This window comes from Argopecten irradians, chromosome 6 (genome assembly GCF_041381155.1).
Source record: "Argopecten irradians isolate NY chromosome 6, Ai_NY, whole genome shotgun sequence".
Lineage (NCBI taxonomy): Eukaryota > Metazoa > Mollusca > Bivalvia > Pectinida > Pectinidae > Argopecten > Argopecten irradians.
The window spans coordinates 1,862,595-1,877,886 of record NC_091139.1 but is presented as its reverse complement, the minus strand read 5'-3'; the positions used below and the strand labels follow the sequence as shown (position 1 = coordinate 1,877,886).

General features: G+C 36.8%; 1 protein-coding gene across 1 annotated transcript in view; it reads left to right on the top strand.

Annotated features, from left to right (window-relative positions):
• Positions 1-15,292, top strand: part of LOC138326151 (ubiquitin carboxyl-terminal hydrolase 24-like) — a 123,716-nt gene that overhangs the window by 91,430 nt on the left and 16,994 nt on the right. Inside the window, exons 50-55 of the mRNA XM_069272279.1 lie at positions 814-933; positions 2,218-2,313; positions 2,561-2,672; positions 3,922-4,043; positions 6,964-7,077; positions 9,434-9,499. Of these exons, the coding sequence (XP_069128380.1) occupies positions 814-933; positions 2,218-2,313; positions 2,561-2,672; positions 3,922-4,043; positions 6,964-7,077; positions 9,434-9,499 (630 nt within the window). The remainder of the gene's footprint in view (positions 1-813; positions 934-2,217; positions 2,314-2,560; positions 2,673-3,921; positions 4,044-6,963; positions 7,078-9,433; positions 9,500-15,292) is intronic.

Here is a 15,292-nt window from a genome sequence, read left to right as displayed (position 1 = left end):
CCCTTTAATTATATATTTGCCATTTTCTTTGAGGTGTTATATTGTGCCAGTAGTCAGATGACTGTTAAGGCCCATGGGCCTCTTGTAGTTCAATTTAACTGTGACAAACATTGGATAATGTGTAAAACACATAATGGTGTTGATGATATTAGTTTTGTATAAAAAGATATGAAAAACAAACAAACAAACATGACCATACTCCATCTCAATAGCCTGTGTGGTACATCTTTTATTGTAGTGAGTGTCAAAGTGTTGGTGCTTGATTGATGGTATATAGAAGATATGATAACTGTTACTTTTAAAAAAAACATTATAACCAAACGTTTTTGCTACTGTTTTAACCTAATTGAAAACAAAAACAAAAGCAAAATACAATTAATATAAATCAATTTTCTTTCGGATATGATTTATTTTTGCGAATTTTCGCGATAAGTTAAATTTGCGAAAGTTAATCTCTGTGAAATAATATCTTAGACCAGTTTTGCACAATTGAATTCAAAGAAATTTCAATTCAATTTTAATTCCGTGAAACATTTTAAATGTGAAAATGTTTTAAAACGGAAATCATTTCGGTTTACATTATTACAAATTATGATTCAAATGAACAAAGAGGGAACAAGATAATGCACATTTATTTAAACTCTGATTGTAATGAAATTTCATATTTAATTTGCCTTACCTTTGTTTCCCTTTTGTAGCTAAAATACTGCTTGGTAGTTAATTTTCCTTTGTTTCCAGACAAAAAAAAAAGACTTTTTATCCCTAATTGTAAATGGAATACTGCTTCATATATAATTTCCTTTTGGTTTTCAGACACAAAAAGACTTTGATGAAATCCTGGAGCACCTGCTACAGATGCTGAACAAGGATGTTATTGATCACTGTAAGAACTGTACCCAGTACTTCCAGGTCCTCTTCCACTACGTACAGCTGGTAAGTACACTAGTTATCTCCCCTCTCTTCCACTACGTACAGCTGGTTAGTACGCTATTTATCTCCCCTCTCTTCCACTATGTACAGCTGGTAAGTACACTAGTTATCTCCCCTCTCTTCCATTACGTACAGCTGGTAAGTACGCTAGTTATCTCCCCTCTCTTCCACTACGTACAGCTGGTAAGTACGCTAGTTATCTCCCCTCTCTTCCACTACGTACAGCTGGTTAGTACGCTAGTTATCTCCCCTCTCTTCCACTACGTACAGCTGGTTAGTACGCTAGTTATCTCCACTCTCTTCCACTACGTACAGCTGGTTAGTACGCTAGTTATCTCCACTCTCTTCCACTACGTACAGCTGGTAAGTACGCTAGTTATCTCCCCTCTCTTCCACTAAGTACAGCTGGTTAGTACGCTAGTTATCTCCCCTCTCTTCCACTACGTACAGCTGGTAAGTACACTAGTTATCTCCACTCTCTCCTCTACGTACAGCTGGTAAGTACGCTAGTTATCTCCCCTCTCTTCCACTACGTACAGCTGGTAAGTACGCTAGTTATCTCCCCTCTCTTCCATAATGTACAGCTGGTAAGTACGCTAGTTATCTCCCCTCTCTTCCACTACGTACAGCTGGTAAGGACGCTTGTTATCTACCTTGTCTTCCACTATGTACAGCTGGTAAATACGCTAGTTATCTCCCCTCTTTTCCACTACCTACAGCTGGTAAGTAAGCTAGTTATCTCCCTTGTCTTCCACTATGTAACTCTGGTAAGTACGCTAGTTATCTCCCCTTTCTTCCACTACGTACAGCTGGTAAGTACGCTAGTTATCTCCCCTTTCTTCCACTACGTACAGCTGGTAAGTACGCTAGTTATCTCCCCTTTCTTCCACTACATACAGCTTGTAAGGACGTTAGTTATTCCCCCTCTCTTCCTCTACGTACAGCTGGTAAGTACGCTAGTTATCCCCCTCTCTACCACTATGTACAGCTCGTAAGTATGCTAGTTATCTCCCCTCTCTTCCACTACGTACAGCTGGTAAGTACGCTAGTTATCTCCCCTCTCTTCCATAATGTACAGCTGGTAAGTACGCTAGTTATCTCCCCTGTCTTCCACTACGTACAGCTGGTACGTACGCTAGTTATCTCCCCTCTCTTCCAATTCAAAGTTCTGATTTTAGTTAATGGTGCCCTTCTCTCCAGATTCTGTCAATTCCGGTATAAAATTTCTGACTGTTGTTGACAAGCAGACAATGCTTGACCATGACTGATATATGGTTTATTTTATAGGGTACAAAGGCATGTACTCACATGTTCCTTAGACGAGGGTTCCCCCGACTAGTCACTTTTCTCCTTGGCCAATCACATCAGCACCTGGACGACCATGTAAGTATACAGTAGTAGACTGACAAAGTGTTGTTGTAGTATGTGGATAGATTTTTGACATTCCACCTTCAGAGGTCAAAGGGATATAAATGTCTATAATATTCAATTGTAAATTTTAACAATTCATACAAAAGTTACAAATTGTCTCACACTATCTGTGTCACCTTAAGAAAACAAGTGCCATAAGATACATATCTCTATTGCATTTTAGTTTCTGGTTTATTGCACATAGAATGATGTTTTACAGGAGTCGTCGACAAGGCGATGGAGCTCTATACAATCAAGAGAATTTGGTTTCTTACATTCAACATTAGCCATCCTGATTCTGAACTGTGATGTATCTCGCTATCACACAGAAGGTAGGCCAACTATAAATCAAAGGCTAATACATTTTAAAAAGAATTAGGGCTGGCCATTGGAAGGGCTAAAATGATGCATATTGACAGTACACTGAAAAAATACACGATATGTTTTGACGATACAGTGGACCTCTTTGACGTCAGTTGACCATTATACTGTAAAGAAACTTTTATTCGTGGCTCTTTAATTTCACAAATTCCATTTCAAAACAAGTTCGCGGAGATTAACTTTCGCAGATCAGACTATCGTTCTACTTTCATTACTTTTCCTAACATAAAGTATTTATAAGGTATTACAGATCTGTTCTTGTAAAACAGACTATATTCGTTTACCTGCGTATGTTTAAGATATCTCATTGGTAAGTGTTAATCCCTATACAAACATGTACAGTACGATATAATAGTACTCACGATCATACACAAACAAACAATGGAATCTGCAAGTATTGGCAACGACGATCAGTATGCCTTGAGTTGTCTTTGGGTAAACATGTCGGTATTAGTGTAGTTGAAACAAAACAACATCTACTACATGTAACTAAAAAGGATACCATAACTCAAAATTCTGATACTTGAGATAAAAAAACTCTGGAACCAAAGTGAGCCATTTGTTCACTCACTGAAACGAAACAAATGCACCGATAATGATTTCCACCTTACGTGTCATGGTGGCTGACACAAACACCGTCTCATGCTGACGGTAGCGGGATTATCAGGTTTAGTTTGACTGAACTTTAAATTGTTTATTTTGTTTTTATAGAGGTATTTTACTTCTGAACAAATCATCTGAATGCTTACAGAAGGTTTTTGAACTATACAGCCATATAAATGTACTGATATGTGTAGTATCGATAATAATTCGCAGATATTAACTTTCGCGATTTTTATTCGATCACAAAAAGAAAATCGCACGCGAATAAAAGTTGGTTTTCAGTATTTTGAATATTTTGACAGTAAAAGACAATTTTGATGAAACATTCTATTACCTGGCAAAAATCTACCAAAGATTTGATTTATCGTCTGTGTTAATTAAGCTCTGTCAGTTTCTGTTCTTAGTTATGAAAAGGCATTTCTAATACATGTAGATGCTTAACACTTCCTTTTGATTGAAATGTTCTTACTTGAATGATGTTTTAGACTATTTTTAGACAGGACTTTCCCATTAGGTCTGTTAGGTTATGGTTTCAGAACACAAGCCTGATATGTAATAGTACATAGTAACTATGACCTTGACCTTGTGCTGTTTCAGAACTAGGAGAATATAAACCTTACAAGCCACAATCAGGTGTTCATCCATCCAAAGTTCTCAAGATGTCTCCAGAGATGGAGAAATATGTGATGGGTGCAGAGTCAGTCCGCTACATTCGAGAGGTCAGTGAACCAATGTTGTCTTTTCATTTAAGACTTCAGACTGAATGCTTTATTTTAATTTCTGTGTAAATATATAGGATTTATTATCCTAAAACTGTGGTGGCCAAGTGAATAAGATGTCCTAACATATTACCAAAGCCCTCCAACTCTGGTATGTGAGTTCAAATTCCATTTGGGGCAGTTGCCAGGTACTGACCACTGGTCAGTGGTTTTTCTCCGGGTTTTCTCCACCAACAAATATGACAAGTCCTTACATGACCCTGGCAGTTAAGAGGAAATTAAATTAATAAAACAACTATGTGTTTTCTTTCATACCTATGGGTGTAATACTGGCTGGTCTAGGGCTATACACGCATGCCGCCTGATGCTGTATTGCATGGCTACCCTTGCAATAAAGCCTCGTGACGTCACGGCGTCAACAAAATTTCTATTTCCTCGGTAAAATTTTAACATTTTTTTTTGACAACTTGACTGGTTTTACTTTAAAAGATGCAGACAACAGATTTTTAGGTCATCTGACCGAAGGTCAGGATGACCTATTGTCGTCGTGTTTCGTCCGTCGTCGTGCGCCGTGCGCCGTCCGCCGTGCGTCGCTCGTAAAACTATTTATACAAAAACCTACTCCTCCTAAACCCTTGAGTGAATTACATCCATATTTGGTGTGAAACACCCTTGGGGAAGGACAATCATATTTTATATAAATGAGATAGGTCCGACCCCTAGGGGCAGAGGGGCGGGGCCCCAAAAAGTGCAAATTTTCTTAATTTAAGCTTTAAAATCCTACTCCTCCTTCATCCTTGGATTGATTTCATCCATAATTGGTGTGAAACATCATTGGGGAAGGACAATCATATTTTATATAAATTAGCCTGGTCCGACCCCTAGGGGCTGAGGGGTGGGGCCCAAAAAGTGCAAATTTTCTTAATTTTAGCTTTAAAATCCTACTCCTCCTTCATCCTTGGATGGATTTCATCCATATCTAGTGTGAAACATCATTGGGGATGGACAATCATATTTTATATAAGTGAGCCTGGTCCGGCCCCTAGGGGCTGAGGGGTGGGGCCCAAAAAGGGCAAATTTTCTTAATTTTAGCTTTAAAATCCTACTCCTCCTTCATCCTTGGATGGATTTCATCCACATTTGGTGTGAAACATCATTGGGAAGGACAATCATATTTTATATAAGTGAGCCTTGTTGACCCCTAGGGGCTTAGGGATGGGGCCCCAAAAGGGCAAATTTTCTTAATTTTAGCTGGCCCACTTCCTGTTTTCAGGTTTCGGTCTCCGATCTCAATGAAAATTTGTCTATAGGGGTTTTAATTGATGCCGAACAACATGCAAACATTTTCGTATAGATTTTTGGTATTCCAAGATGGCCGCTGGCCCACTTCCTGTTTTAAGGTTTCAGTCTCCGATCTCAATGAAAATTGGTCTATAGGGGTTTTAATTGATGCCGAACAACATGAAAACATTTTCGTAAAGATTTTGGTATTCCAAGATGGCCACTGGCCTACTTCCTGTTTTCAGTTTTCAGTCTCCGATCTCAATGAAAATTGGTCTATAGGGGTTTTAATTGATTCAGAAGGGGAACTTTAGGTGAGGACAATCATATTTTATAAAGGACCGAGCTAAGACCCATGGGGATAGTACTGTGGAGGTCCAAAATGGGCTTCAAAATTTGGCTTTAAAATCCGACTCCTCCTCATATTAATCCTTGAATGGGTTACAACCATATATGGTTGAAGGGCTACCAAGTTTGTTCAACAAATGACATTTACCTATTTCAAAAACTTGCATATTCAACTAAAGAGTTCCTTGTATTGTTTATATTAATCGTTAACCAATTCTTTATACTGTGACATTGTTGTTTTGTGCCATGAGTCAGATGACCGTTAAAGGCCCACTACCTTTCCGAAACAGCTTTTAATTTTTAAAATGGAAATGTAAAACGAGATTGATTATTTTATAGAGTCGCATAAGTTAGCAACTTACCGGTAATGCTACACTTATCATCGTCTTCTGAACAATTTAATTTAGATAAATAAAATGTTAATTTTCATAACGCGGGTCGTCTTATGTTTCCTGCCGTCGTGCTAAATACCGCGCAGTAGTTGATTATCACTGCAGCAGAAGGCAAAATAGCGGGATGAAACCCAACTGTTATCATATATCACACAGGATAACTTGCATATGTTTGGCGTTGTAACCTCATCTTCGGCCATCCCTATATATTTTCTTATGTTATTTATGATTTTTAGAAACCTTTGAATTTTGCTCCGGAAAGGTAATGGGCCTTTAAGGCCCATGGGCCTCTTGTTTGTTGAAAGTATCACGTGATTTTTAATGTGAAAATTGACTTTCAGCCATGGATTTCTTCGAATTTATTTCAAAATGGCGGGATATTATAGTTGTAAAATTGCAATAAAGCGTCGAGGTATGAAAGAAAAATACTCTTTCATAAGTGGATATGAAGGATAGGGATATTCTACCCTCTGGATCATTTTAGGGGCCGCGGTGGCCGAGTGGTTAAGATGTCCCCACATATTACCACAAGCCCTCCACCTCTGGGATGCGGGTTCGAATCCCATGTGGGGCAGTTGCCAGGTACTGACCGCTGGCCAGTGGTTTTTCTCCGGGTACTCCGGCTTTCCTCCACCAACAAACCTGGCATGTCCTTACATGACCCTGGCTGTTAATAGGACGTAAAACTAAACAAACAAACCCTCTGGATCACAAAATTTTGCAAAACCGTTGGCAAGCCTTGGGTTTTACTACATTTTGTGACCCTCGGATAGAATATCCCTATCCTTCATATCCATATATGAAAGAGTCTTATAATCTTTTGGTGTTTATCTGTATAGGAATGAAGATTTGCCTAATGATACAAATGTATTAGTAATCCATCTGTTTATCATCTGTAGGTGGTACAGGCTATCAGAGAAATCAGTAACATGTCCCAACACGTATCTGACATGATCATCTACTGTAGTTTCTGTAACCAAACCTTCAGTGATACAGTCCTCAAGCAACTCATGGTAAGTACGACCAGAAAAATATAACGTAGAATCTTTTATGATAGCATCTTAAGACTATGAACACTTTAATGTAATAGTAGAAGCGTAACGATTCACCGATGCATCGATGTATTGCATCGCTTTGTGGTGCATCGATATGTTGTGTGCAATTTAATAGCATCGCGATACCTAAAAATAAAAATTGAATGCTGGATTATCTCCCTTGGTCAACGTCTGCTGAACGTTTGTTAGTAACAAAATGGTGGAATCCCACAAGGAGCAAAACACTAAAATTGTGTCAGCGCCTGTGACCTATAAGGCCGCTTGCTGGTCTTATTTCAAGTTTCTGTCTACTAAATTTAGTAATGGAATATGGGAAATGAATAAAAGCCGCAATTTTTGTAATGAATGTAAGCAAAAGCTAAAATATTCCGGAAATACAACGAACCTATCAACACATTTACAACGACACCACAACATTTGTAGTGTCTCAACATATTAAGATATTGTATTGTGAACCCTGTATCGTGATAGGTATCGTATTGTGAACCCTGTATCGTGATAGGTATCGTATTGTGAACCCTGTATCGTGATAGGTATCGTATTGTGAACCCTGTATCGTGATAGGTATCGTATTGTGAACCCTGTATCGTGATAGGTATCGTATTGTCACATACCCCATGATACACAGCACTATGTAATAGGATTTGTCATTTCTTCTCTATTATATCTAAAAGATAAACTTTATAAACTTTTGGGAAATATTTTTCATGGCTTAATACTACTTTTTTATGACAGTTAAATATTTTGCTATTCAGAATCATAAGGTTCAACTCTACCTATGCCTGACATTTTTCATGGCGATTTCACTTCACCTTGTCTGCAAATTGAAATACAGAGGATTCCGCTTATTTGAATAAGTCATTTTCCAGGAGAAAATATGCAAATAACCGGAGTATTCGAATAGGCGGAGATGACATTTTGCACCTTCGTTTGGCCTCACACATATGTATGTGAACAGGCAAATAGATATCGTTTCGTTTACTTGATAAATACGTAAATTATTTACACTTAAAACGAACAACAAGTAATTATTTTCGAAGTTATAAATCGATTTTAATTGTTTAATAACAAAAAATATTCCAATATTAGATTATTGTTTACGTTAGATCGACACATGAATATTTGAGAAACAGCTAAACGATCGATATCAAATGCAATAACTAAACAGGATTGAATTTGTGTCTACAATTATGAACCTAAATAATAAACAAATTTACGTACATTTGCCTGGCAAAATGAACTTACAATCGTGATTAAACTTCAGAGTGCCGATCAACTAGACCTAGTAGTGTTGTTTTTACACATGTGTATGAATTCGAAAATGGCGGCAGGTGATGAAGCCATGCGTTCACTGGACCTAAATGTGTTTTGAGCATTCTCCCTATATTGTTGATCTATACGGCGAATAGCTTGATAACATTTCAGAAATTAATGCATATTCAAGTAGCAATGAAACAACGTAGCAAGTGTCTTTTTTATCCTACATACTGTATGAAACTTGCGGTAGTCATTGCACGCCGACTTTGCATGCTTTTATGTCTCGGTCAACGAGACGCTTGATACGCACATGTCTGTCGTAGTCAACAAGACTCTGGTTGAACGAGACTACTCATAAATGGTGATTGTTGTAAGGAAGCATGGTTTCTCCAACAGATCGCGAACTAAGGTACGTTACGTTAATAAATAAACATATTTGAAAGTGCAAATGCTTAATTAGAGGTTTGAGTCAGTGATTATACTAAAGTTATGATCAACCGCTGCTGATGTAAATCGTAACAGCGTCGAATACCTTTGCAGATTCATGCATAAAATAACAAGCCATATGATAACGTTAATCTGTCACCATGATAATTTCTAGTAAAAGCGAAGTATCTTGAAACATATATCGGCGAATTTTGCTAAAAATATATTTCAAAATTGAAAAATATTCGATTTTATTTTTAGAATTTCCCAAATATTTTATTCAAATAACCGGAGGTCATGTAAAAGTCTATGCAAATACACGGAGTTGAAAAACAAAGATAAAGAAGGAAAAAATCGGGACCGCAGAATTTTATGCAAATAACCGAAATATTCAAAAAACCGTTATTCGATTATGTGGAGTCCTCTGTACACTAACTTTAGCATTATTTGGTTTACAGTACACTTTTATCTGATAAAATACAACATTATAAGTACAGCTTACATGTTCTCCTTTAATACCTGAAACTAACTAAGATTTTTATACTGTACTAAAACCTTGTCGTAGGTCGTAGAACATAGTAATATTGTATGTATACCTACATAGTGAGTGCCAATCTTCTGTTTATTTTAGCTCCAGTACACCAACGGTCCTTCCAATGAACTAAAGATGATCTTCGCTCTTCTGATGGATCTTCTGGTAAGTACAATAGTTGTCTCCCTTTATTTGGATCTTATGAGTCTAACTGGATTTGCCCTCTTCTGCTTCTGGAATATAACTTCTGGACACTTGATTTGTAGCTCTTCTGATTCTGGAAACTCGACTGTCTATGATAAGATATTCTGAGAAGACTTCCTTTCTTAGAAGATAGCAATCGAGTTAAGCTCAGTCCTTAAGTTGTCACTCTTTATTTGGAAACCCTGGCTTTTCACTTGATGTCTGCAGCAGCAATTATAAAAAATAATTACCCTGAAACTATATAAAATAATTACCCTGAAACTATAAAAAATAATTACCCTGAAACTAAAAGATAATTACCCTGAAACTATATCAAATAATTACCCTGAAACTAAATGTTTGAAATGACTTGGTGTATGTTTTTGGTATTCATATGGTATCATTTATTGGGAATAGATTTGAGAGGATGACACTTAAAGATGAAAATTTGAAAATAAACCAAAATGTTCTTAATTGTACCTTTATAAAACTTAATATCTAGTTATCTTAATATTAAAGTCAGCATAGTGTTGGGTGTTGAGTTTCAGAAAACTAGTAACAACTGTACATCCTTTTTTATTTCGCCTCTCATAAAGAGAAAGGTGGAGGCTTATAGATAATTATGGAATCACCCTAGCATTGGCATCAGTGATGGTGTTGGTTAAGGTTTGGTGCAAGTTTTGATAGTATTATAATTGACATTACACACTTATTTCTACACTAATAAAGGATTAAGTGTTGTTTAGTGTATGGACAATCATTGTATGCAAGTAAAGGCTAGATTTTGTGAATTTTAAGTGGTCCAATGGGTTGAAATTACCAGGTTGAAGCTTTACTGGAAATTTAGAAATGCTTTTATCCAATTTACAATAAATTATTTAAGCTTAAAGATAATTATGCAAGTTAAAAAGTATACATTTGAGATTAAAAAAAAAATATTATTATTTCAATATTTTGATAAGGACGGGCAGTCATCATTTTGTTTAAACTCTGCTTGGAAACAACACCATGTACTGACTCCTCTATAAAGCGTGTGAACCACACACACGTGCAATTAGTCGAACGCTCGCTGTTCAAGGTGTAACAACTAACACCAGACCTGCTCTAGATCCAGTGTGCTATATACCAAAGACGTATTTACGTGTAACCTGAGGCTATATGCCATAACAATACAATGGTCAGTACGGTATAGATCTATACAGTTGAATAAAAAGTAATGAATGAATCCATACCTTCTTTCCACGTGCGAGATCCATTTTGATTATAACGTAAACAAACTCGGAATTTCTAATAGCAGATAACACTGTCAAACTAAAAACAAACACAGCACTCACCTAACAAGGTTTCATTGAAGTAATATTGTCAGCTAGATCTCAAAATATGTCAAATACGAGCTAAAATAACACTTCAATATACATTAGATATTACACGCATATGTGCATGTGTGTGCTTTCGGTAGTTTATATATGGAAGCGTCACTTGTGCATGTGGCCAGTCGAGTACTTCGGGTACGATAGTATACGTGGAGATATGTGGAAGGATTATAATTAGGATTTCTATTCATTTGTGTAGAAAGTTCAATTTGTGAAACATCTAAATGACAGCTAAAAGGAGTTGATATGTTTGCTTGCTAAAACAAGCCCTACACATATTTACAGGTAAGGGGTTTGCTTATGTATGAGTAGGTGATATACAGTGGACAACTGCTAGGTGTATATGTACATGACTGAGCGCACGTGTGTCGATTCATGCACTTTATATAGGGCTCTGTGGGAATATTGTATCCAAGCAGAGTTCAAACAAAATGGCGACTGCCCTTTCTAAGAAACGCAAGGGGTAGTCTCAGATAAGAATTTAAAAAAAAAACTTCAATATTTGAATATGCATTAACTTTTCATTTAAACGACTTCTTCTCAAGAACTGAAGCCCATATTGGGCATGCAGCATGCTGGGATGAAGGGCTACATAGTTTGTTCAAATGAATGAACTTGACCTTCATTCCAGGTCACAGGGGTCAAATAGCCTAAAATCCTTTAAACAGCTTTTTTTGAATAAATAAGAGGCCTAGAGACCTGATATTTGGCCTGTGGGATGCTGGAATGAAGGGCTACCAAGTTTGTTTAAATGAATGACCTTGACCTTCATTCAAGGTCACAGGGGTCAAAAAGGCTAAAATTATTAAAACAACATCTTTTCAAGAAAGAGAGGGCCCAGGGTACTGATATTGGGCCTGTTACATGCTGGGATAAAGGGCTACCAAGATTGTTTAAGTGAATGTCCTTGACCTTCATTCAATGTCACAGGGGTCAAATAGGCTGAATTCTTTAAACGACTTCTTGTAAATAAGTTACAGTCCTAGAGACTGGATATTGGACTTCTATTAAAAGAGTTCTTTGTTTTGGCTTAATTGTTTGCCACTACTATATTCTTTGAGTGTTGTATTGTGCCAATAGTCAGATGACTGTTAAGGCCCATGGGCCTTTTGTATATAGAGAGAGGCATCATTTATAGCAGTTTTGACTGTTGTTAGATTAGCAGCAATCATTGGATCAGATCATTGGAAAGATTTTGGAGGAGTTTGAAAATCAGCGCAATTCAACAGTTATTTATGGAGTTATTTCCCATTGCCCATTGCACTAATCATTGTTTTTGGACTTTGTGAACCCGATAACTTGAGTAAATAAACACCAATCTTAATGAAACTTTATATGTAGACTAACTGGAAAGATCTTGGACGAGCTCGAAAAATCAGCATGATTTGATAGTAATTTATGGAGTTATTGCCCTTTGCACTAATAATTATTATTGAACCTTGTGAAAGCAATAACTTGAGTAGATATAAACTGATCTTAATGAAACTTTGTATGTAGACTAACATTGGAAAGATCTTGGATGAGTTTGAAAATCAGCATGATTCAATTGTAATTTATGGAGTTATTGCCCTTTGCACAAGTAATTATTATTGGACCATGTGAACACGATAACTTGAGTAAATATGAATCAAGCTTAATGAAACTTTGTATGTAGACTAACATTGGAAAGATCTGGAACAAGTTTGAAAATCAGCATGATTTGATAGTAATTTACGATGTTATTGCTCTTTGCAGTAATGATTATTATTGAATCTTATGAACGTGATAACTTGAGTAGATATAAACCGATCTCAATGAAACTTTGTATGTAGACTAACAGTGGAAAGATCTCAGACGGGTTTAAAAATCAGTGTGATTTGATTGTAATTTACGGAGTTATTGCCCTTTGCTCTAATAGTTATTATTGGACATTGTGAACATGATTACTTACGTAATGTAAATCAAGTTTAATGAACTTTTGTATGTACACTAGCATTGGAAAGATCTCGGACAGGTTCGAAAATGAGCTTGATTCAACAGCAGTTTACAGAGTTATTGCCCATTGCACTAATTATTATGCATCCAGCTTAATTTTAACTTTGTATATAGACTAACTTAAGATTTCGGACGAGATCAAAAAACAGCTTTATTCAAATTTTACTTAATTACGGAGTTATGGCCCTTTGCGATAATACTTATTGAACCTTGTGAACACGATAATGTGAGTAAATATGCACTAATTTTAATGAAACTTTGTATGTAGACCTATTAGATCTATGTTCATATTTCAAAAGACATCAGTTGGCTAGTTAATGACATAACTAATTTTTATCAAATATCAGGTGACCGTTAAGGCCCATGGGCCTCTTGTTTGACGGATATATTAACATGAAATGCTAATGCACATCAGTTTAATATCTGTCAAAATATGATATTATTACATCACCACCCCCCCCCCCCCCCCCCCCCCCAAAAAAAAAAAAATAAATAAATAAATTAACATTATATCTGTAAATAAAAAACCAGAAATGTTTCCAGACAAAGATCAATTTGCCTACCTCCAAGAGTTACATTATGATTCCCTAATTTTACTTACTGTATGAGGCTGAGGATTTCCTTTAGACAATATTTATGATTATTTATGACAAAATCACTCAGGGTTTTAGCCTATCTTATTGATTTGTGGTGTGATTGTTATCAGTGCTGTTTTTAGCAGGATTGTGTTGAGGAGATTACTCCTCAGCTCACATTGTATATTGTGTTGCCCTGTGCTACTCGGGCACTTTCTGTTGGAGCTATTTTTGTCCCCTACAACATGCACCTTGTTATGTAACAGTGATATTAATTACATTCCTGACATTTTACCATGTTGTAAATAGCTATTTCCATCAGGTCATCCTCTTGCAGATTTGTTTGTGTCTGTTTTTTAACTGAAACTAAATTTATCTCAACTTGGTTTACGATTGTATGCTTTACTTGGAACATTCACGGTTCTAATCGTTTCTGGTTTCCATTTGTATCAGATAATGAATGCTTTCTGGTTTCAAAATTAAATTTACAGAATTTGTACCAAAATTCCTGATTTTGTGTGAACCAAAAAAAATTTAGTTTGTTATTTGTTTGCATGAGTAGGCACTGATATTATAGGGTTGGTTACCGGAAACAATTATTTTTTTGTATGGCCTAACATGATAAGATGTTAATATTTCATTAGTCATCAGAGTTTAAATTAGTTCAGATTAAAGGATTATTGGGTGAAATGTATTCCTAATTTATATCATCCAATAAACAAGGATTACTGCATACCTTTACTTGTTGATATATGAAGTTAAGCAGTATTTATTAGCTGGACCAAGGTGAGCTTATGGGATACCGGCATCCGGCGTCCGACGTCCGGCGTCCATCAACAATCGACTTCTTCTCCATAACCACTGCTCGGATTTCAAATTTGACTGATAGCATCCTTATGGGCTAAACTGAAAATTATACAAATGATGGGTCTGACCCCACAGCACTATTGGAATATAGTCCATGAAAATGCCATGAATAACACTATAAAAAACAATGAAAAAATCATTGGCAAACCCCATGAAAATGGCCATGAAAAAGGTAAAGTAAACATGATCATAAAAAAACAATGAAAATCATTTTTCAGGTCCATTAGATTTTGTGATCTTAATTCCATGGTCATGAAATATCCGAACAGCTTTATGACCATGATTTTTATTCAGTACTTTAATGACCATGAATATATATATTTTCATGGCCTTGAACATGATTATGGCCATGAATAAGGTAAAATAATCATGGGGTAGTTGAAATTTCATGGTTTTTTCATTACTAAATAAAATTATTTATGGCTTGGCCACAAACATCCTTGGGGGAAAGGGAACAGAACTTGTATAAAGTTTGGCTCTGACCCCCTTGGGGCAGGAGGGGCAGGAGGGGCAGGCCCAATAGGGGAAATAGAGGTCAATCATATAAATCGCTACTTGTCCTAGAGTTCTGCATAGGTTGTGACAAATTTGGCCACAAACATCCTTGGGGGAAGGGGAAAAGAACTTGTATTAATTTTGGCTCTGACCCCCTGGGGGCAGGAGGGGCGGGGCCCAATAGGGGAAATAGAGGTAAATCCTATAAATCGCTACTTGTCCTAGAGTTCTGCATGGATTGTGACCAAATTTGGCCACAAACATCCATGAGGGAAGGGGAACAGAACTTGTATAAAGTTTGACTCTGACCCCCAGGGGGCAGGAGGGGTGGGGCCCAATAGGGGAAATAGAGGTCAATCCGATAAATTGCTATTTGTCCTAGAGTTCTCAATGGCTTGTGACCAAATTTGGCCACAAACATCCATGGGGGAAGGTAAACAGAACTTGTATAAAGTTTGGCTCTGACCCCCCGGGGGCAGGAGGGTTGGGGC